The sequence below is a fragment of the Pteropus alecto genome, unplaced genomic scaffold, assembly GCF_000325575.1.
Source record: "Pteropus alecto unplaced genomic scaffold, ASM32557v1 scaffold161, whole genome shotgun sequence".
Lineage (NCBI taxonomy): Eukaryota > Metazoa > Chordata > Mammalia > Chiroptera > Pteropodidae > Pteropus > Pteropus alecto.
The window spans coordinates 8,139,182-8,163,495 of NW_006432943.1; the positions used below are offsets into that span (position 1 = coordinate 8,139,182).

Here is a 24,314-nt window from a genome sequence, read left to right on the forward strand (position 1 = left end):
ATTCTCTTTTGGAGTAAGTTCAATGTATTGTATTGTTTTTCTCTTCTCTACCTCACTTTTCTCCTCATTTAGAGGAAGAAACCACAAATAAGAAATCAAAGGCAACAACAAAGAGGACAGAAAGCATTCATTTCTGATAAAAACCTTAAGCAATGGTCTAAAAAAGACTCTATATTTCAAAATCATACTGGAAAATATCTTTTCATTTAAAAAAAAATTCAAATACTCTTGGAACCTGAATGAAAAGAATAGTGAGGGTTTTAAGGCACAGAAGCTGAAAACTTTCGGGATATTTGCTCCACCTCCTCAGTCAATACCTGCCAATGTTTCCATAATAAATTTCCCAATAAGGAGAAGTTTAACCTCCACCAACATTCACACGTGACCTGATACTGTAGAGGAGAAAAATCATAAAATTCAGAAGAATGCTCACTCTTATTCACTTTCAAGTGAAAGAGTGCCAGATAAAACTTGAAAAACCAGCCCTGGGATATCTCTCTATACATGTGTATTTTATAATAAAAGCAGTTCATATTTTTATTTTTTACTCTTTACAAGATATAATAAAAGAAATGCCCATAATAAAGATTCAAGTTACCCTGAGATCTAGAACATTACCATGACTGTTATATCCACCTGTTCTTTTCCATATTATATTTTCAGTAAAAGCATCCTTAGAAGCAAGCATTGGCATCAAGATAACTCTAAAAAGAAATTTTGATTCAATGAAAACATTTTGTTTACATTTTTGAATCAAGCTTATAAGGCTAAAAGCTGAATTCAAATTATTGTGAATAAGGGAAAAGATAATCAAGTCTTTAAACCTTTAATTATGATCGAGTTAAATAACAAAACTGGCAAAATCAATCACTTCTTTTCATGTAAACTTGAAGTCAAATGAGAAGACTGTACCTTTTCTTTAAAATTGAGAATAGATTCATAGGTTCCATTTCTTTAGACAAATGTTGGCAATGAGAATAGAGAACTTGGCTACTAGCACATAGGTAAGTAGTCATTCTCCGTGAGAAACAGAAATGCTCTGAAATTCCCCAGGAAAAAGGGGAAACAAAACCATGAAGTACATGACACAAAGCAATTGCTAATTTGAATGAGATAAAAAGCCACTCTCAATACTCCTATCATAAAAAATATGGCAACAGTATATACAGGAGAGAGGATGGTTGAACGTTCCCACACAGAAATATTAATAGTGCGCTAAATTACAAGAGGTTCTCAAATGATAATTTTCATGACAATTTAGAGAAAATGGGCTTAAACTCAACGTGTGGTTGATCATCTTTCTTTATAAACAGATAGAACACAACATCAAACAGATAGCTGTGAAAGGCTTGTCAGTTGAGAATCATCTTGCAATGAGATTCTAAATCTCATTCTAATGTAATAGTCGACTTACCTTGTGGCAAACAGAAACATTCTAGATAACAACCCTCTCGCCAACCGAATGTCACATTCAGGAGTAGGGTAAAAAGCCATTACACACTGCTATTGCTTTTCTTTGCTCCTCCCAGGGTTACAAAGGCTTCCTCCAGCCAGACAGCGTGAACCGCCCTGAACTTGCTAAGCTTAGTGCAGCTAAGCTTAGTGCAAGTGGGAGGGACTTGTTCCCAGTCACCTCTGTAAACTGGCCAATTAAAATTCAATTCCTGCTTTAAAGAGAAGAAGAGAAGGTGGCTTATTCACTTTTCCTGAGAAGAACCAGCATCTTAGACAATAGCAAGCAGCTTAGAAATGCCAGGATTCTATTTTGTGGGCAGGAAGAAGAGAGAAGCAAGGAAAATCATCTGCTGATAAAATGCATCAAAGTGAAATCAGGAAGTTTCCTTGAATGATTTTCCCTGCTAAACCCACGCCCTCCTCCACATGCAAAAATGCTACTGTCTGCAAAAGTATGTGTTAATTGCTTTAAGTTTCCCACAGTTTAAGAGGCTATTGAAGTAGGGGTTCTATATAAAGATCCACTCAGGCCTCCTAAAGCATAGTCTTAAGAACACTAGGTCAGCATTGTGGGGACAGAACTCATTGCCAAAGGAAGTGCAGAGAACCAGCTGAACTAATCTTGCTGCTCAACTGAGAATGAATTAGGAGTCAAACCGTGAGTTTCTATTTTCTGATCATCTTGATTTACTTGATGTACAGAGCACAAAACATGTCACCAGGTATGGGTAAATGCTTAGTAATTAGATGAGATCATTATTATAATGATGGTGGTGACTGGTGGTGGAAAGTAAGGAAGGGATGAGGAGTTCATGGAGGAAAGCACTGGCTCAGAAAATCTTGAGTTTTAAAGCTGGAACATTTTGTCTCCTTTACCAACTCACTGAACTATCCTAGCCTAAGGCTTGGCAAATTTTAGGGAAAATTTTCTGCCAAGATAAGTTAGATCATAGGATTCCTACTAAGTTGGATAAGAGAGAATTCAGGGATTGAAGCAAGAAGGGAAGCTGGGATCGGATCTGTAAGAACAGAAAGCTCTGGGCCACTAAGATTCTTTCTCTCTCTCTTGAATTCGGTTGTTCGGCTGGTCCCTGTATATACCTTTTGTGCTTTCTTTTTCCTATAAATAAGTAAGAAATTCCTTCTGGCTGTTTTCTCCATGAAAAAGGAGCCATATATACCTATGGTCTACTGGACTTGGAACTGGCCTCTGAGGTGACCCCAGCGCTTTTCAATTCCAAGGTCAGTGTATAGGCTTCCGTGACCTGTCACAAATAAGACTTGCTCGATGCCCACTACTAACCTCCCACTTCAACATTTGTAAGACTCTTAAAATGATGATAAGCGCATCATGTCCACATTCTCTATGTGGAAGAACAAGACATCAGCACTTCACCCCTTTCCATATTTCAAACCAGGATTTAGACCGTAGCCAGCTGGAAAGATCTCCCAATGACCAAAGCTGGAACAATTTGAGAATAAATAACCGTAGTATTGGATTATAACCCACAGAGTAGAATATGACTGATATATGAAGGAGTCCTTACTGATATAAATAGTTGAATAAATAAGTAGGGGAAACAAATAGCTGTTCCTTATAGAATTCCAATGAATAAGTGTAGAAAGAATGAAATACAGAATCATCTTTAGAACAGTAGAGTAAAAATATCAACTCTAAAATCAGTGGGAGAAAGTTTGAGGAGAAACGAGATATTTGCATAGCCTCAAAGTTATCACTCCCAAAATATTTATTAATTACAAAGACACAAATAATAACTTTATAATGGAGAAACTTGGCAGACTTCACCTTAAGCAAGTAATGAAGGTTAACATCACCAGTAATAAATCATCATCATGTAATCCCGATAGGAAACACTCAGTACTTTACTTCTGTGGTATTTTTCCAAAAACGCATAACCTCAGTCTAATCATAAGACAATACCAGACAAACCCAAATAGAAGGCATTCTACAAAATAATTGGACCATACTCTTCAAAAGTGGCAAGGTCCTAAAAAACAAAGAAAGACTGAGGAAATATCACAGATTAGAGGAGACTAAGGAAACATGACAATTAAATGCAACACAAAAAATGGAACAAAAAAAAGGACATTAGAAGGGGAAAATATTGGTAAAATCTAAATAAAGTCTATATAAAGTCTTTTAGTCTGTGGTTAATAGTATTACACCAACATTAATTTCTTAGTTTTGTTATTTGTGTGTAAGGATACAGGAAATCTCTAGTATTTTTGCAACTTTTTACAGGTCAAACTATTTCAAAATAAAAAAATAACAAAATGGGGAAGATTTAGGCTCAGAATTGGAATAGAACCGCTCCAATTTTCCAGTTCAGTCCTATATCAGTGACATCTGCATTGCAGGGACACTTCGGAAGATAGGAAAAAATTAGGAAATGGACTACTGTAGGGTCTTATAGTATAATTGTGGAGAAAAGACACACTTAAAATTCTTAGAGTGTAAATAGAGTAAAAATTCCAGCCAGTAAGACGTGAGCAGAAGCGGTGTATGAACATCTTGGTCATGACTTTTCAAAAAGAAATGGCTTGCCTATCTGCTCCCTTACAGTCTCTCTTTAAGCACTGGTTGACCAGCTTCGATGATGATGGCCGTGCTGATGAAGGCAACACCAGCTTGCTTCAAAGACAATCTCCCAGTGGTTAGGACACCAACTGAATATACATTTAGGTTCATTTGTTTCATCTACTTGTTAAGGATCCCTTTGTAAAATATTTTAATTGTTTCAAGCTCAAACCCAGGTCTGTGTGATTCCAGCACTCAAGCTCTTAACCTCTACTTATTCTCTGCTTTTCCTGCCTTCATCTTCCTGGCTAATGGCCCCACAAACACCCTCAAGTACCCATTACAGAAACTTGGAAGTCACACTCTTTAATTTCTCTTCTCCCTTTTCCCATCCTCATCTGCTGTTTTTCTGCCTCGTAAATTCATCTCAAATCTGTTTCATCTCTTGTCCCATCACCACCTTTAGTTCAAGTCTTCATCATTTTCCTCCCAGGTTAGTGCAATAACTTCTTGACTATGACTTTATAGCCCTGAGTACTTTGCCACTGGTGCTACATTATGAAATAGAAGTGGAGTCTTATGAAATAGAAGGCTCTGCTTCTCTACATTTTGAAGAGCCTAGGAGGCTGAAGGGAAGAGCGATAACCTTGATACTTCTGCTTCTTCAGGCTGACCCTGAAACAATTTCTGTCAGCTGGTTGTCTTGTAGTCAGAGCCCTCTGCAAATCTCGGCCTGTCCTCAATCGGTATGTTTAAACTTTTTTGAATCATTTTTTAAAATGAAATCTTACAGAATACCATAATATAGACACCAGATACAAGTATTGTTTTATTATATAAAACATAACAAATACTTTAATGCATATTTGCATATCCATAAACATGGATAATTGCATAAATCCGAATTTACAATGTTTACTTATTTAGAATGCAAGTCCATGTGTCTACAGGAAAGAACTCCCCCAAACCAAAATCAGAATAATTGAAAACAATGATAACCAGCATTTGGTGAGTGCTTATGATGTGCGGGGCACTGCCTGACATACTTTTATGTGTATGACCACTTCTGATCTTTTCAGCAATCCTATGGTTAGTTATTAAAGCCACTTTACAGATTAGAAACTGCGAGAGCTTAAATAATGTGCCTGCAGTTATGCAATAAGTGGCAGAATCACAATATGAATTCTAGGTAGTCTAACACTACAGACCTCATCTTACTATATTATACTGCCTTTCACACTGGCACACAGCCTTCCATGATAATGATGAAAATGATGATGAGAACAATAAGCACAACATCATTAAACTACCACTTAATATTTATTTTACCTAACATTTAGTTCTCATTTTCTATGAGTGGGCTCTGTGCTAAGAGCTTTGAATACCTTATCTTACTGAATTCCCATGGTTGTCCTATGAAGTAGTTTCTGTCGTGCTGACTATTGAGGCAATAGAGTGTAGTGGCTATAAGCTTGATCGAACTGTCTGGATTTGGATCCACTACCTCTCGTATACTAGTGCAAACCTCAAAGGACTGGTGTGAGGATTTGATGTGATCTGCAAAGTCCTGACACACCACCTAGCATGTAGGAAGGAACACAGATAAGTGGCTGCAAATTTTTATCAGGCTAACTTTGTAACTTTAGGACATTCCTCAATTAGAGACAAGAGAAGTTCTAAATGACTATCAGTTCAAAGATGAATTAATCTTGTACAATTTAACATATTAGTCATTTCCAAAGTATAAGATATTAATATATCACTTCGAGTGTTTTTAATTATAGTTTTAAAAACAGCTGTGAGTATATTTTTAAAAAGATATTTGTATCAAATTATTTGAGGAACCCTGGATTACCTCCCTGGAAATTTTAGGTTCTTCAGAACCTAGATTGAAAAATGCAATTAAGAAGGTTATCCTTCTGAACTCTTTCTATCTGACCTCCTTGTTCAGCCTCTCCTTCCCTCTCTCACTAGCCTATACCTTCACTAGCCTTGTCCACTCTACCCCTCCTCCCACCCCTCCCCCACCCCGTTTCCTCTTCCAGCAGCTGTGTCCCTTTTCTGAACCACTCGGCACAGATCCCTCTGCCTCTTACCTGTGCTTTAGCCGAAGCTTAGCTCCTCCTGACCATGCTGCTTTCCTGTTCTGGGGGTCAGAGGTGAGGTGCTCTGGGTCAAAGGAGTCAGAAGTGCCAATACCTGCAGGACCCGGGTCTGCACATGCATCTCTGGCAAAAAAAAAAAAAAAGGAAAGAAAAAAGAAAACAGGAACTTGAGTGTGATGGTGTTCATGGGCAGGGGGACAAATGAATCTAATAAGAAACACATGTGCAAATTAACCCTGGAGTTAGAGCAAAGCGACACAGCTAAGTACACAGTGAGCCTGTACCCACAGAGGATCTCCGCCTAAAAGAAGGCAAATCCACCACTTCATCCTTTCCTATCTATGTTTCTATGGAACCATAAGGTGTACTTCCAATCTTAGAATACCAGATTTTCCAACCAAGGAGGGGCAGAAAGATACACTAACTCTTATGAAGTGAACTCCCCTATAACTCAACATCTGTTGGTAAGTGAAGAACTGGACTCACTGAATCAAACTGTCAGATGAGGTGGTTCCCTGAAACCGAGGCCCTGCCGCCTGGGTTCTCAGTGTCTCTGCAGGGTGAGCACTCTCCAAGTGGAGCCCCCACTCTGTTCAGTGGGTGGCAGCTCAGAAGCACATGCCAGCTCTTGAGCCCAGACTATTTCAGATTGTTCAGATTCCACTGTGCTGGAGGCAAGCCTTTTGTGTGTCCGTTTAAATCCACTCTCCCACCCCCAGTCCCCAACACCATCTCCAGTACCGTTTCCTCCATACTCCCAGGGAGTCAAAGAAAAATGTTAAGCCCCGCGTGGCCAATGCATTCCGCCATGGGAAAAGGCCTATTTCTTTTCCTTAGGAGAGTCTTGGCTTCTGAATTTCCAAACGCCCTGACAGCACCCCTAAGGCCTCCTGTTAATCAGACTGTCCCCTGCATCGGGCTCTGAAGCAGGTTTGCCATCACTCCACTTTGCTGGGTACCAGCAGTGTGCTTTCGATGTCTGTCTTTAAAAATCTTTCTAAGCCTCTGAGAGCAGACTGGTGTGCATATCCTGCAAACAGGAATCTGAGACAGTGCAAACTCAGTGCTGTTTCTCCTCTGCACAGGCCTCGGCTGAGGGGGCGAGATTACCAAGTGGTGTTGATTTTTTTTCATTTCGGGACATGGAGGGAGATGACCAGGGAGTCAATGGGAGTTTCCACTTCTAAGCTAGTTTCATCTTTACCTTAATTATACCTAAGCACCAATACCTCCTCCTGTGTATCACTTTTCTCACAAAATTTAGGATTCCTGGCTTTGAATATATTCAGTATAACTCTAAACTTGAAGTCTAAAGACTTGGTGGATGTTGTCATTTCTGAACTGAGTGGGCAAGTAAACTCTGGGCCTCAGGCTCCTCATCTGTGACGTGAAAAATAAGAGGCAAGATACACAATGGTTAGGAGCCTGGCTCTGGAGTCAGCCTGTCTGAGTTAGCGTCCGAGCCCTACCCACTGACCAGCTCTGTGACTTTGTCCTCTCTTTGCCTCAGTCCTCTCATCCCTGAAATGGGTGGAAAGGAACAGCAGCTTTCCTAAGTGTTGACAAAATTAAACCGATTCAGTAGAACACTGAAAATAGAGCCTGGCCCATATTCAGCACTCGGCAAATTAGCCACTATTATTCCTATCTTGCAGAGTTGCTAAAAAGTTTTTGAATAAAGTCTGTTAACTGTCCAGTATTCTGCCTATGCATGGTATGTGCATTGTCTTACTACAGTATCTTCATTTTAGAGCTCCTTTCAGTGAAAGTGTTAGGCACAATTGACACAACTAAAGAGACCCAATTTATTCTGGAAATAATAGCAAGAAAGAGCTGGAGAGTTAACACGTCAGGCCTTTTGCAGAATTCACCAAGTGGTCCTCAGTCAGGATCCCTCATACAACCCTCAGAGGCACCAATCCCAATGGCCATCTGGCTTAAGCTGGGACAGAAAGTAGATTCAAATTTATGTCACATCAAATGGTCCATTCTGACGGAAGATTTTCCTTCCCGGCTCTCCTCTAGACCAAATGTCATCTGCTAGGAGAAAACAAAGACCAGGCCTGAGCTTTCTCAAAACCTTTGCGGCATTTAATAACTTCCTCATTTTTGGCCTAAACCACAGTTGTTGGCTCTGTTGTCTCTGGACAATGGCTAAGCCTTTTTCTCTTTCCTTGCCCATTCCTCCTTCTTGGGAAGCACCGAGGGACAGAAGGTCCAGGGGTGTACTGTCACAGTGACGGGCTGGCAGAAAGTGCAGGTAAATGGGAAAGAGATGGAAGAATGTAAAAAATGAGACTGTCTTATCTTTTTAAGGATTTTCAATACATGATTCTTTCATCACAGAGCACCCTAGCACTGCTCTCCATTGCCACATGTTGTCCTGTCACCGCCACCTTTGGGGGACCAGCTAATGTTAGCAGCTGAGTGTAAGGGTTCGTGAGACCCATGTTTCTTGGTGCTGGCTGCGATCCCCAGGTTAAGTCATACCCAGCCTCCCTGCTAATCTTCACCTCCCCTGACCCTTCCTAGGCTGGCTCTGGGGGCCCCTGAGTGAGCTAAATGCCCCGCACCAACTAGGAAATAGCCTGAGAGTGTGTGGGAAGACTTGCCAGCACCCAGAGCACACCTTTTCTGCCTTAAACTCTTTCTGGAATAATCTAGACAACAAATAAACATTTTAAAACCCATATGTTCTAATTTAAAAAATTCCACAGTGAATCTAGGCAGAAAATAATCCTGGAATGAGTGTTGGGAAGCCTACTGTCCCAGAGACCCCCAATGGGAATCCTCACTTTGCCCTTTACTCCCCCTGCCAGTTATCCTATCTACATGTTGAACTCGGGCAGTCTCCAGAATCACAGAGTTTCCTACCCATCTGAGGTTACTGTGCTGTCTGCCTCACAGCAGACTGGAATTGACCAAGCTGGCCATGTGCTTTGATCTCATTGAGAAATGGTGCTATAGTGGTACCACATGACTGGGGCAGATTATTCCAAGTCTTTCCTATAAAAAGATATGTGTACTTTCCCACATGTCAGGAGTTATTCTCATAATTTCTCTATAAAGGCAAGAACTAATATTTTAGCCCCATCTTCCAGATGAACAAACAGAAACTAAGAGGTTATATATCTTGGCTCAAATGACACATGGAATCATACCCACTTGGGAAGAAAATCACTGACAATCACCAACTCTTCTTCCCTTCAGTTTAGTAGTTTCAAATTTTTTCAGTTTATCACAAATTCTATAGGCCTTGGAATTACTAATCCAGATTTTGTCAGAATGGGTGGAGAATGATGATGGAACCATTAATTAAACATGTTACCAAATAAGCTTATTTTTACTTACAAGATACTCAGTGGTACATTATTTTACTTAAAGATACCCAAAGGTATATTGTAAACACCTTGGAATCACTGAAACAGCTTCAAGTGAAAAATACAGAAATAAACCATATTAACCTCCAGCCTCATGGGGCTATTTCCAGATTCCTGAAAGGTACCACCATCTCCTGGCTTTTTCACACTCGTGCCCTTCAGGTTTCAGTTTGGACATCATTTCCACTGGTTGCAGGTCAGGGTGAGGTGACCCCCTCCCTGCTAGCAGAGCAGCATACTGGCTATTGATATACATTTCTACATTTCAAAGTGCAGTTCTTCCTACTGCCTGTTTGCTGGTCCCTCTTTTCCACCACAAGCTCAGAAAGGCAAGCAGGCCAGCTTGGTGCCAGGCACAAAGAATTGTTCAATAAATGACATACTGCTAAATGTTCAACAGATCTCCTATCTCCTTTTAGTTCACGAGCTAACTGCTGGAGAAACTAGTGAGATGTTTTAGGGGGCTGTTTTTATATTGTTTCTTGCCGTTCTGCCTCAATATCACAAACTGTGAAGGATGAAACAGGAATCAAAGCTGTTAGCAGGGGCTAAAAAAATGATTGTGATCCACAATCCCAGTATCGTCTTTCTTCCACAAATAGTTAAGAAACAAGAAATCCAGGTCAACCACCTACATATTTATACTTTCTATGATGAGCACATTCACACTTTCTCCTCTCCCTGCCCCCAGTAGTCATAATTCTTGAATATATACTGCTTTACTATTTGATATTTTAATGGCAGTTGTTAACTGATATCTAAACTGAGTTTCAGCCAATAAAAAGTTCAAGATCATTCTGTTCCTGTGGCTCTCCTGAACACCAGGAAACCTGGGGAAGGACTAGGGAAGCCAAGTGAAAGATAAGAAGGTGGGCGGGTCCTATTAAAATGGTCTTTCCAGTTCCTGGTTTCTCCCAAGTTTAAATAGTTTCATTTTGTCCCTGGTGGAGTAGGGGGGCCAGGAATCACATCTCCTTGGCATGGACTGTTACGACCTAAGAGAAGTGCTTGGCTTATCTGTTAGAATCAGCAGTTTCTTCCTTTCTATTGTGTTCTTTCCAGTACAGAACAGCTTCCTAACTGGCTATTTCCACTCCTGTCCTCTTCCAATCCAGCGTCTACTCAGCAGCTAGCATACCCTCTAAAAAAATGTAATTGGACCATGTCATTTTCTAATAAAGCCCTAGCATAGCTTCTCCCGCACTTCCGATAAAACCTAAGTTTCTTAACTTGATCTGTGAGGCCTAAAGTGACCTGGCTCCTGTCCACCCCACCCGTAAACATCACCCCTCTCATTCCGCCCTGACCTCACTGGCCTGCCTGAGCTCCCCAAGCCCTCCAAGCACTTCACTTTCATACGTGCTGTTTGTTTCCTCTGCCTAGAAGAGCCTTCCTCCCAGTTCTTCACGTGGCTGGCTCCTCCTCAGCCTTCTGGTCCCAGAACACCTGGTCCTCAGGGAGCACCTCATCTACCACAAACAGCCTCTTCCCTGGCACCTGGTCTTTTCCTTCCTTGAACTCATGGCTGAGTGTAATTGTGCAGTTGCTCGTGGTCTGCATCTTTACCAGCAGTAAGCTAAGTGAGGCCAGGGCCCACAGTCGGCTTTTCTTCAGTTTGTTTTTTTAAACCATTGTCCATCCAGGACACAGCACAGTGAGTGGCTCATGATAGGTACAATACAGATCTGTTAAACGAATCATAGGAGACTGTAAAAGAATTCATTGTATCATGCATCCAAATTAGAGCTCTATGCCTTTAAACTGTTAAAGCATTAAATAGTTTATGTACATGTTTTGGGGAAGATAGGGATCTCTTCTTTTAGTCGCTTTCTATATAAGGTTGAGTCAATTTCTTTGTGAAAACAGAATTGGGCCCTAACTGTTGGTCCATCTCGTTAGCAACCAGCTTTTGTGGGAGTAGCAAGGACCTGGGCTGGGGGACCATGGCCAAGCCTTCTGACAAACAGCTGGCACAGCTTGGCACAGTTTTGCTGCTTCCTGTTTCAAAGCAGTCAGAATGCTTAAGATTAAGCAGATAGAAGTACATTTACATAGGACTAAGTTTGTTCTCAGAATCTTTTGGAGAAATTCCTTTGGATTTATACTGGGGCATGTGTGTACTGGTTTTCATAATTTGTCTTATTAAAAGTTGTGCTCTTAGTTTCTTTTTTCTTTTTATCCTGCTCCATGTCCATCATGCATGAAGCTGGACTTACTGTCATCTTTCTATCCTGTTAGCAGGTCTCTGGTAGCATCACCATAGGCTCCCGAGCACTTGTCCCTTCAGTCTCCAGAAGGCAGGAGAAGGCCTGGTTGGCTTCTTCAGTGTCCGAAGGAAGATTTTAAGAACTGATGCTGTTGAGTGCAGATTTCTGTTCTTAGCCTAAGATAGCTAGCTATTCTTCATTCTCTGATGGCTGAGCATTTATCAAAGGTTTCACATTCTCAGTGAATCTCCCTTTCTTTAGAAGTCCCCTGTTCCTGTTACTGTTCTTTGGTACCCACACATTAAGACTTAACCTCTGGGTCACTGTCCCTTCATTACTTTTTTGCTTTTTAAATTAGTATTACCATCTAGGAGGCTCTCACTCTGCATCCCCTCGGGTCTGCATCCTATCTGGTGCTTTCCATCATATGCATAACACTCACTTGTACTTAAAACTCCTTCTGTCTTTCAGCTAGCCCACCCTGATCTGCTCCTTGGTTATTACATGAAGGCCACACTTAACCCTTCAGCCGTGCATAGGTGTCCATCTACATCCCAGACCCACGTCCATTTGTATCTCCTGCTCCTCTTGCTGCTGTTTTTCCCCTGAAACCACCCAAATAAATATATGTGTACAGTTTATACCACTGAAATAAATTCTGATAATTTGTGAAACCAGAAGTGTAACTATTACCAGATCTTAGCCAATGACCTCTATGCTAACTTTGCACAGAGATTTTAAAAGGGTAGGTAGGGGGAAAAGCCAAATATTTTAACCTAATAAATATTTAATCTCCTTCAAATTTACTTCTGACTTCGATCCCTCTACCCACTGAGGTCTATAATAGCTATCCCAAGGCAAGTGCATAAGAAAACCCAGGGCACTCATGCAAGGCCTTACAGTTAAGCTAATAACACCAGCATTGTAGGGGTATGGTATTCTCTACAAACAGAGTCTGCCCTTAAATCAACTCAGAGAAGTGGCAGGCTGTATGATATGTATGAACAATATGGATTCTGGAGCCAGTTGCTCTGGCTCTGTCACCTAGTAGGCATCTGACCTTGGGCAGGTCACTTAACTTCTTGTGATGCAGTTTCCTTCTCTATAAAATAGGATAATAACAGCACTTGCATCAAAGGGTAGTTGTGAAGCTTGAACAAACTGATACTGTAAAGCACTTGGAACAGTGCCTAGCAATAAATGGTAACTTCTTACCAACAGAATGGAAATTTACATTTTGGGGGCACATAGTATGTACTAGATACTGTACTTTAAAAGTTATTCAGTTAATTTTCTTATCATCGGAGACAGTGATAACCCTCATTTCACAAACAAAGAAAGCAAAATAAAAACAAGTAGGAAAAGGTATGGCCAAAGGCTATGCCCTCTCTACTTCTCCACCTCATTAAACACTTCTGAGGATAACTGGGCTTTGAACACTTTTCTTAGGCATCAGCCACATGCCAAGCCATGCATGCCTGTCATTTCTCCCACATCACCCTTTGCTCCTCATATAAGACAAAAAGACATGCATGCAAACCAAAGACCAGCAAATATACCAAAATGTTACTACTGGGTGATATGGGTGATATTTTTCTTCTCTTTTTCTGTAGCTTGCAAAGTGTTTACATTTAACATTTATCATTTTAATTACCAGAAAAAGTAAATTAGCCTTGTTTTGTTCCTCATTAGAATGAGTCTGAGTCTAATTTCTCCATACAGAGCCAGTCAGACTACTATATCCTCCCTCCATATTTTAAAAATTTTTATTTTACTTTATTTTTATTTTTTACACCTATAGCACCTGGTCTTCCTAGGTGGTCTCCCATACAAGTATTAACCAGGCCTGACCCTGCTTAGCTTCCAAGATCAGACAGGATCGGGCTTGTTCAGGGTGGCATGGCCATAGACAATTTCTCCATATTTTTAAAGGAAAACCTTGGTTGGGCAATGGAAGTGGATGTACCTGTCCTGGGAGCCAGTTCGAGCAGTGGAAAGACTTTCCGCTGCAGCAGGATTCACTTGGGAGCTTCAGCAAACACTGAAAATACTCATCGGAGGAGGAAGCAGGATTTCTGGGAAACCAGTGTAAGCAGAGAGAGATGAATGCTTCCTGAGAAAATTCAGCTGCTGCCTTTCTTCCCCTACTCCCTTTCTCTAGTGTTCCCAAAGAACCATATAAACCTCCGCAGTGAACCATAAAAATTCCTTACTCTAATATCATACATTATAGCTTGAAAGCACCTTCCAGAGGTTATTCCATTTGGCCCTCATAATAATCCTAAAGGGCATGTTGAATAGGTATTATTTATCCTCATGTAGCAGGTGTAGATAGCCTCACAGAGGAACTGTTAGTTACTTGCTTAAGGTCAGGACTTGTAAGCTGCATGGCTGGCACAGGAAGCCAGGGTCCCTAACCGTTAACTTCCATGCTATCTCTTATGTCACACTTACTTTGGATTCTACAATGCTAAGAGTCCATTGACAAGGTGGCAAACATTTAATACCAAAAGCATTTTCTGAAGTGGAATTACTGAAATTCAGATGGGACCCCTCTCTATCCCTAACCCAACTATCCCTAGATGCTGCATGGTGTAGCACCAGTGATGACCTCTAGGAAAGCACGTTGGTAAGGATCTACTTGTGAGAGAAACAAGAGGAAAGAGGACAAGAAGCATCATGGTGGAAGTTTCAGAGGAACTGTTAGTTACTTGATTAAGGTCAGGACTTGTAAGTTGCATGGCTGGCACAGGAAGCCAGGGTCCCTAACTTTTAACTTCCATGCTATCTCTTATATGCCACACTTACTTTGGATTCTGCAATGCTAAGAGTCCATTGACAAGGTGGCAAACATTTAATACCAAAAGCATTTTCTGAAGTGGAATTACTGAAATTCAGATGGGACCCCTCTCTATCCCTAACCCAACTATCCCTAGATGCTGCATGGTGTAGCACCAGTGATGACCTCTAGGAAAGCACGTTGGTAAGGATCTACTTGTGAGAGAAACAAGAGGAAAGAGGACAAGAAGCATCATGGTGGAAGTTACACAGGAAATTGGGTTTGGTAATACCTACTCCCTATTTCCACAAAACATTAGGAAAAAGGAGTTTGAATGGTTAAATAGACACCAAAAATGGCTATATATGCACACCCCATTATAGAAGACAAATATTGGACCTGCAGCCAGGAGACCTACACCAAGTTTGTCTGTATGAGCTTTAGGATTCCTTTATCTTTAATGGTCTATGAACTAAGGTGTAAAAGGGACATAAATGATAAATCCCAAGTGAGAAAACATCATCTCTGAGGACCTCCATGCACAAGTGATGAGCACTTTCTGCATGCAGGCTTCAAGTTGTAATCTGCGTTGAATAAAAGACAACTTCTGACCCCCAGTCTTGCTGGAAAGACACACAAGATTTGGAGCCAGGTCAGCCAGGGTTCCCCATCTCTGCCAGTCCCTAGTCACTATTCTATGAGTCTCAGGACCTCATCTGTTAAAAAAAAGGAAGAAGAATTACCTGCCTGGTGGCACTGCTGTGGGATCCAATGAGCCTGGTGTGTGGCAATCCCTACAAGATGGGAGCTATTATTAAGTCAAAGTGGCCAATAAGAGAAGGGGAAAAGTCATCCGAGGGATGTGTCAGGATGGTGGTATAATCATAGGCTCTTAAATTCCTTATAAAGGGAAACTGCAAATGTCTAAAGCATATGGGGAGGGATATAAAATTTAACCCCAAAATGGAGAGGTTTTTTGCCATTTAAGAACAGGAAATATGGGGCACCACCTGGGCCCCTTAGGAACAGACTAGCACAGAGAACCTAACCCTGGTGTGAAAGAAATGGTTCCTGAAGTGTCAAAGATGACAGAATTCACGTGAGTTCTTCAAAGGCCTCCTAACACCAGAGGGAGCCTCAGGCACTGGGCAGGGATGACATATCAGTGAACGTATCCGCAAGGCTGTTTTAAAAACATGGGTGTCAAATACGATGGTGGAAGGAAACTAGACTTTGGGATGTGAGCACACTATAGAGTATAGATATTGAATTATGTTGTATGCCTGAAATTTACATAATGATATTAATCATTTTTACCTCAATAAATTTAATAATTTAAAAAAATATAATGAGTTTGGACCCAGTTTTTTTGAGCCCCTGGGGTCCTTTGACCTTGGGCTCTGGGGCAAGAGACCCCTCCCCTCCTGCAGGCAGGAGGAGGTAAAGGGACTCTTGCTCTGGCAAGTCCCTAGGGTCACAATGTGGTTGGTGGGAGCCAGAGTTTCTCTTTCTCATCTATTTGCAAATAAGTTGCTCCTGTCCTAGTCCTGCCTAGAGAAGAGGGGTGGACATTAAAAATATAAATGGAGACTGTCATTCACTGGGGGAAAATAGGTCCCTTGCTAAATTTGGCATCAGCTGAGGAATCTTAGCAAAAATGAACTCACCTCCTTGTCTGTGAGGGAGGCCTAATCCTTACTTTGCCCAAGAGGATTATTGGGTCTTAGAAAGAAGCTCACATGCACTTTTTTTTTAAAGCTCGTGCCAACTGCATTTATGTCCACAATATCCAAGATTCGTTCTGCTTTTTAGCGTAGATAATAGACATTCCATGCTATTTAAATGCCTCCAAATCTCAGACCTAAATGTTTCCAACCTTTGCTATCATCCAAAGCAGGGCTTTCTCTGTCTCCCAAGCTTTCCCCCAGCTTTGCTTTATATTCTTTGGAAGTAGTTTAAACAGAAGGCAAGAGAGCAAAATGCAGAGCATTTGTGGAAAAGTCATTGTTTATGGTTTACAATATACCTTTTCAAGGTGTTTGTAACTATGGATCCATGAACTGGCTTTCTACTCATCCCATCATTTTTCCTTTCCTTTGGTTCTACAGGGTTAGTGTAACGCAGTTTAGTGTTTTTGGCTTTTTTTAAAAAAAAATCTTGTATGTCCCTACTCACTCTAACACTATTTTATTCTCTCCAGGGGAATTCTGGACCGGCTGACATATATAACACAAAAATGAGACAAAAATCTATGTCTTTAGTTTTGCCTGGCATTCTCAAACATCATTTAAAATTACTGCAAATTGGCACCTGTGTTGAGCTTTACAATTTACAAAGTATTTCTACATAACAAATTTAATCCTCATAACAACCCTATGACGTATTGACCTCCTTTCACAGAGATGGAAACTGAGGCACAGGTAATTTAAATAAGTTGCTCAAAACCACAAAAATGGTAAAGCCAAGACCCACACCTTACAAGCTCCAAAGGGTGGGTGCCCTTCCTTAACCACCTTCCACAACAATTGCATCACCTAAGGGCTTAGTAAGATTATTTTGTAGGGCTGAAAGATCTCTGGAAAACTGAGCTGCCTTATCCCAAAAGAGCAGAATTCTTCAAGTACTGTCTTCCTCAGAAGCAATGAGTTTTGGTGGTTTTCACTGGTAACTACTACTCCTTACCCTCACTACCAGGGTTACCTCATTTCTACCTGTAGTTATAATTCCTGTCTTAACTCTGGGGCCAGTTGGACCCCAAATGAGAAGGAATTTAAGCCTTCGAGTGGTATCTTAGGAGACAGCTTCAAGACAAACTCCTAGCTCTCATCTTGAACCTCAAGTTCCCATGCAATACCCCTTAGCTAGTTGTGTTCTCATCTTGAACCTCAAGTTCCCATGCAATACCCCAGTTCCGGTGCCTCCCTGGTGTTTCAGGTTGGATGAAAACCTGCCTTTGATACTAATTCCTTCAAGGCCAATGCCTGGCCTTGTTAATGTCCACTAACCAGCAGTTCCCAACCTCTTGGGCACTAAGGACCAGTGCTCCCATAAGAATCTAATGCCTGATGATCTGGGGTGGAGCTGAGGTGGTGATGATAGCTTGGGGGAGAGGCTGCAAATACAGATGAGACTTCGCTCACTTGCCCACCTGCCACTCATCTCCTGCTATGCGGCCCAGTTCCTAATAGGCCACGGACCAGTACCCGGTCTGCTGCTGCGGAGTTGGGGACTCCTGCACTAACCCATAAACAGATGGTATTGAGAACGAAAGCACAGGGAAGGCAGGTAGAGAAGTTTTACCTGACTAGACAGAGAAAGTCCCACCCATTCCACTGGGCACTAATACAGAGATGGGGTGGGCATCAGGCAGGAATTTGGCAGGTCAGCCTAGGCGGAAAATGCCCTGTGGGCTATATATCACCCCTCATCTTCCCTCCTCCTGCAACCCCAACACACCAAGCCTGGGAAAAGTATAGAACCCACAACAAAGAGAAGGAACTGAACTGTGACCCCATGCTGCAATCCAGCTGCAGATCCAGCTGCAGATCCATGGCCTCCACCCCAGCCAGACCTGGCTCAGTAGGGGAGGCTGCCTCCTCTCACTATGGCATTCCAGCTGCTAGTGGTGAAGAGGTAACCATGGGAACTGACACAAAGGGCTTAAAGTTGAGGGAAAAGAGGCTGGAGGCGATGGTGAAGAGGCAGAAAAGGACTTCAAGTAACAGTGCTGCAATTCTCCTAACTTTAACCATTAATATCTATTGTGAGTCAGACTAAGAGAAAAGTGGAGCCTGTACGCTGCAAAGCAGCCTTGAAAGGTCAGGGACAACCAGAGAGCTAAGATCCTTGTCGGTTCTTCCTCCCCATTTCCTCTCATCCCTTCAGAGAGCAGAGCTTTAAAAGAATTTTGTCTGCCAGTAATTTTGCCCTAAGATAATGTGGCTTACTTGAGTGGACAGAAATGGCATATAGTGACATTCCTTCAAGAACGCGGCAATGGGGCTCCTCCCCATGCCCCCTGGCTTCAGCCTATTGCTTCCAGCAGCACCTCCTCTGTCCAGTGGAGGGCTTCCCTGGTGCATCTGTAAATGGACCTGGCACCACTTTCGTGGTTAGAAAAAAAGTCCTGAGACTCTTGCTGTCTAATTGTGCTGGAAAGGAGAAGCTTGGGTGTCAAGACAGGATATAGAGCATCCTGGTGGGATCAAGTGAAAAGGCTCATATCTAAATAGGAAATTAGGTCCTTGTATCTTTTACATTCCCCCCCTGGGCATCTACACATTATTTTAACAAATTGGCCATTGTGACTTCTTATGTCTTCATTAAAGCAATAGGATTCTCAGCCTACCACCTAGAATTTATTTTTACTCGAAGTTCTAGCTCAGGGTTCTCCTGAATGGAGTTGAGGAAATGCCAATGGAAATAGCTAATACAAAATGTTCTGGGTCAATAGTTTACTTTTCCTCTGACTATGACAGGGCCCCCCGGAACACATTTCTCACCTTGGCATCCTTGTAGAGACCAAGACAATACTGCACCTACGTCCATCCCTAAATGGGCTTCGTGAAGTCTAGGCTGAATCCTAACAGGTGGCCAGGTTGTCCACATTTTTTGTTCACAAACTGACTTCTTGAGTCACTGGGGTAGGGGGTGAAGGACAATGTCAGAGAGGGCCACTGATAGGCAGACTTTTGAGAGCTGGGGAAAGAACCTGACAATTACATTAGCTCATCTCCTGCAACAATCCCCCACTCCCTCCACAACAAAGTAGTAAGTAGACTCATTACCATTTAAGAACACACTCAGGAGTGGACCAATTTCTCCACCAGTGCTCACTTGCAGGCAGCCCACAACAGGATACTAGCACCACTTACCAGTGTTACTTTCTCCCTGCAATAATTAAATCTTAAAAATAATTCTACCTAAAAGGGAAAAGTAACTGACATTTATTATGAACCTCATCAGCTGAGAGGCAGGATCTTATTAGGTTCCAATCCTGGCACCTCCATGCCCTCACTGAGTTATTTAACCTCTTCTGTGTTGTGGACTTCCTCAGTGCCGACCTTGTAGGAGTGTGAGGAAGGTACAAGAAGAATTTCAGACAGTGTTCAACTCTTAGCGAGTACTCAGTAAATATTAGAAATTAACACCCACCAGGTGCCAGGCTAGTTATTTTTACATTATTTTTTTGGTCATTTACTCCTTGTAACAGCTTTAATCTAAATAGTATTAATACCTCTTTCAAGTTATTATTATTATTATTGTTATTATTATTACCATTTTGTAGATGAGGAAGCTCAGGCTTAAAGAATTTAAAAAATTGACCTAAATTACCAGTAAGCAGCAGAGCTCGGATTCAAACCTAGGCCATCCTGTCTCTACCACATAAGACCATTTCACTACACTAAATTGCCTTTATATGAGACCACGTGGTGGTTGTTATTTTCAGTAAAAAATAACAAGAGCAAACCTTAGCAAGAAACTCTGTTAAGACAATAGCACCAATGAAAAAGAACCAGGATTTTAAACCTCCACCATCAATCAGCAAGAGCTTTTAAAAACAACCAACCAAAAAAACCAACAAGACTAACCTAAGACAGAGCCCTCTACTCTGAAAAAAATTCTAAAAGAAATGGATATACATTTATACTCAAGGGGTCTATGAACCCTTGAGTGTAAGATGTCTTATTATTCATCGTTAAATTCCCAGAAGCTAATAATATGTTCTCAGGAAATGTTTGTTGTTTATTGAATGAATTAAACCAACCCAACAACAAAATGCCTCTGTTGGAGCTGGCAAAGTATATAAAATGTCTTTCCCAAACACTTTGTTGAACTTAAAGATAATTGAAGCTTAATAGATTAAGTAAACTCCTGTATTATCATATTTATCACTCTGTCCAAGGTATTTTACTGAAAATTCAAGTTATATAATTTGTCCCTTAAAAAAAGCACAATATTAATTTGATACAGAGATCAAGAGTTGTTTTCCACCCACAGCTTTGCAAAGAGGATGTAATATGTAACCCTTTCACCTGGATTCCCGGAGGATGCTGTGAGCCTAGTCTGGGAGTTCAGTTTCAACTAGTACCATTAAATCAGACCTAAAACACAGAGGGGTTTGCTTATTGGGTATTTACTCTCTTTGGGGTCTACCTGTGTTGGCAAAGCAAAGCCCTAGTGGTATTTTGAAAAGGTGGCAAAAACTTTAAACTCCCTACAACCTCAAAAAGAGATCCATTAAAAAGAAGACACATATAATGCTAAGGATATAAGTTAATATGCTATGAGATCTTTGATATTAAATGAGATGGCTTTTACAAAAGTGAAGTAATTTTATCATGAACATCAAAACCACATGTTATATTTATCACAGTGCATGGAATTACTAGCTGACAATTGAGTTCTTACTAAGCTGAATACTTTTGTTATCAAACTCAATCCTCACAATAACCCTATGAAGATGTTTTATTATTGCCCAATGCTTTCAGGTTCAGAGATATTTAATAACTTGCCCAAGGTAATGTACATCTAGAGACAGAGATGAGATGTGTACCCTTGTCTATCTCTAGAACCTAAGTTTTTCTTCTAATTAAGCTAATGCTTAGGTCCTAAGTGTTCATTTTGATGGATTTTGATCGTGTATACCTATGTAGCCACCATTCAAAACAAGACAGAACATTTCCATTGCTCTACAAAATCTCTTACCTCTTTGGTCAATCTTCCCACACCCTGAGGCAAGCACAAACTTCTGGGGTCATAGATTAGTTTTGCCTGTTCTAGTACTTCATAAATAGAATTGTTTATGTATTCTTCTGTGTCTGGCTTCTTTCAGTTTAACATAGTGGTTCTGTGATTCATCCAGGTAGCTGTGTGGGTCATGAGTTCATTCCTTTTGATTGGTGAGTAGTATTCCATTATACGGATGTACCACAGTATCCAATTTCTTGTTGATGGATATAGGGTTGTTTCTAGTTGTTGACAATTATGAATAAGGTTGTTATGAACATTCTTTACAATTCATTTTATGGACATTTGTCTTCATCTATCTTGGATAAATAGCTAGGCGTTGGGTCATTGGGGTGGTGTATGTTTAACTTATAACAAACCTAAGTTCTTTACCCTATACTCTACTCCTTCAGAATGGCCCTACTTTACTATTGTTTGATTTCTCCTCTTACATGACAAGTTCCTTGATGGTAAAGAACCCATTTCCAGTTCCTGGGCTGCCTCCCATACAGTAAATATTTGCTGAATCATTGCTCATACTGTATTCTTTCTTTGGGCATTAAGGAAACATGCTTGGCATACATGGAAAAATATGACAAGCTGAAAGGTGTGAAGTGGAGGTATTTAAGCAAGGTGAAAACTGCCCAGCCAGGAGACTCTTGACTTCCCCATTTTCTTTTTGACATGGCCTTTCCTAGAAAGTGAACCCTTCCCATTGATCCTGCAAGGAGAAAGAGGGGTGGCTACTCCTGATCAAGTGACATTACGGAAAGGGAGGAAGGTGTCACTGCAATTGAGGTCACACAGTGGTTAGAATTACAGGATACTTCTGTCAGATAGGAGGGCAGAGGAAGCAGCAAGCCATGAAATGCTGACCTTCTGAGAGAAGCCAAGGAGACAGCAGCACTGCTGGAGCCCAGGGGAACAGTCTCCAGCAGAAGTTACAGGAAATCTTGGTTTTGGTAGAAGTGCTACATGGTTTCTACATTAAAAAAATCAAGAAAGTCAAGAATATATTTGTCTAGATTTAACACACAAGATAGGATACTCAAAAGAATATTGGGTCCAAATTGGAGAAAGCTCTTAGGCATACCATCCTTAGCTTAGAGGTTTTATCACACACACACCTCTCCCTGCCTTTGAGGCAGAACTTTTAATTCCCATGAATCAATTCATTCATTCACCTTAAATCACAACTTATACTGTATTCAACCTATAACTTCTTAGACAGTAATTAAATCATTATTGATTTTTCTATCCATAAATAGAAAAGGATTAACAAGTCCTAGGGATAATTGTAAATCTTTCTGACCAAAGGAGAATCTTTGTTTTACATAAATCAAAACAGGGCTTCGCCTCATGCTGGAGTCAGGTGCTTTGGGGTAATCTTCATTTGGTCCCAGATTATTGAGGGCTGAATATGTTTAGAATTCAATGTGAGTTGAGAGGTGACCTAGTCTTCCTTTATTCAGACAGTACTGCACTGAAGCCATCCTAGGCAGATGGATGTTTATCCTATTCTTAAAAGCTCCAGGGAAGTAAATTCTCTTCAACATCCCTTGGTAACCTTCTCCAGGGTTTTATCAAGCGTATGGTGAGGAAGTTCTGATGTAGAAACCAATAAAAATATTAACTCTATGAGCCTAGCTACAAGCACTGGAAAGGGGTATGTGATTGGGCACTTTGCCTTCAAATGGTAGAGAGATGTATTTACAAAACAGGCTATGCAAACAGAAACCATTTGTCAGGAACAGATGTGGGAAGTTGATTCAAGAGAAATTGCCACAATAAATTCTGTTCCATGAACCATGTGAATGAGTTATTGTTGGTTATAACATTTTTTTTTAAGTACAAATTTATTTTCTTGTCAATTACTAGTTTTAGTTCCTAAACCAGGTATTTTTTTAGCAATTTAAAAAATGTCCGTAGCTGCAAAGTTTCAAATGACTGGGCTTCTATGAAAAACATGGCTTTAGCAAACAGAACATAAGTGTCATTGTTATGAATATTTCTCACTTCTGTATATTTCACCTTTTCTGCAATGATCATGCAATACTTTTATAATCAGAAAAAATATATTGTAAAAGACAAAAAAAAAAAAAACCATCCAGAATCAATTCAAATGCAATCCAATTTCTGGTGAATTATTTGGGGAAGATTTAGCCATAGGTCTGACCGTCGTGCTTTTAACTGGAGATGATCATTTAACTAGCCTTTAAATATTAACAATTACGAACAGAAAAGGCACAGAACTTCTTTAGGAGCCTCTGTGCCGATTTCCTGTTGCACCCTGATATCTCACAGCAACCTGTTCATGGAGATTATATGTATGTGGGTAGCTTTCATTCGCTCCCAGTCCAAAAGCCTGCATGCACACAAATTCACCACACTACAGTTTAAAACAACAACAAAAACACACAAAAAAGCAGTAATGCTATTTAAAATACACAAGAGAAAGAGACCAACAGCTCCCAACTCCACAGTATGCTCGATGTCCTGAAATTTAATAAGCTCTTCCCCTCTGGCAACTCAGAATAGAGCATGTGTCAGGTATAATTTCATTTCCATGATTTAACTTTTGTTAAATGAATGTGGAACACACCTTTTAAAAAGCTGCCTTAAGATGGACAAGTTGGGGGCGGGGAGGAGGCAGGCACGCCCTTCAAAGCACATTTGGGACCTTTCCTACAGAAACAAATCCAGTAAAAGAAAGACGAGTCGTTCTAAACTCAGTAGGGGACCTCGTGGAAAGCAATTTATCAAAATTAAAATATTTCACAGATCATTTCTTCTGAAAAGTTTTCATGCTGTCAATAATCTGCAATTATTTTCCTCTTGGAGTGGCAGTTTCTGCCTCCCTAATGAAAAAAGAGCCAAGGCCCAGGAGTGTCAGAAGACCCTCGGGCGCGCCACCTACCCCCCATCAGGCCAGCAGCAGGCAGTGAAAGCCAGCCCGGGACTCCATCCCCATAGAAAGGGTTCTACAGTCGCCAGAGGAACCGAAAGAGACACCCTTTAGAGAGTAGGCGGCGGAGAACCCTCCCTCCTCCAAAGGCAGCCGTGCGCCGTGGTCGCGCCCGCCGACCAGGAGAAGCGGACCGGAGCCCCGCACTCACCATC

At 41.0% G+C, this 24,314-nt stretch overlaps 1 protein-coding gene and 1 pseudogene across 1 annotated transcript in view; both read right to left on the reverse strand.

Annotated features, from left to right (window-relative positions):
* Window positions 1-24,314, reverse strand: part of SHROOM3 (shroom family member 3) — a 123,503-nt gene that overhangs the window by 50,024 nt on the left and 49,165 nt on the right. Inside the window, exon 2 of the mRNA XM_025043791.1 lies at window positions 6,091-6,222. Coding sequence (XP_024899559.1) covers window positions 6,091-6,222 — 132 coding nt within the window. The remainder of the gene's footprint in view (window positions 1-6,090; window positions 6,223-24,314) is intronic.
* Window positions 13,479-13,597, reverse strand: LOC112476408 (annotated as a pseudogene).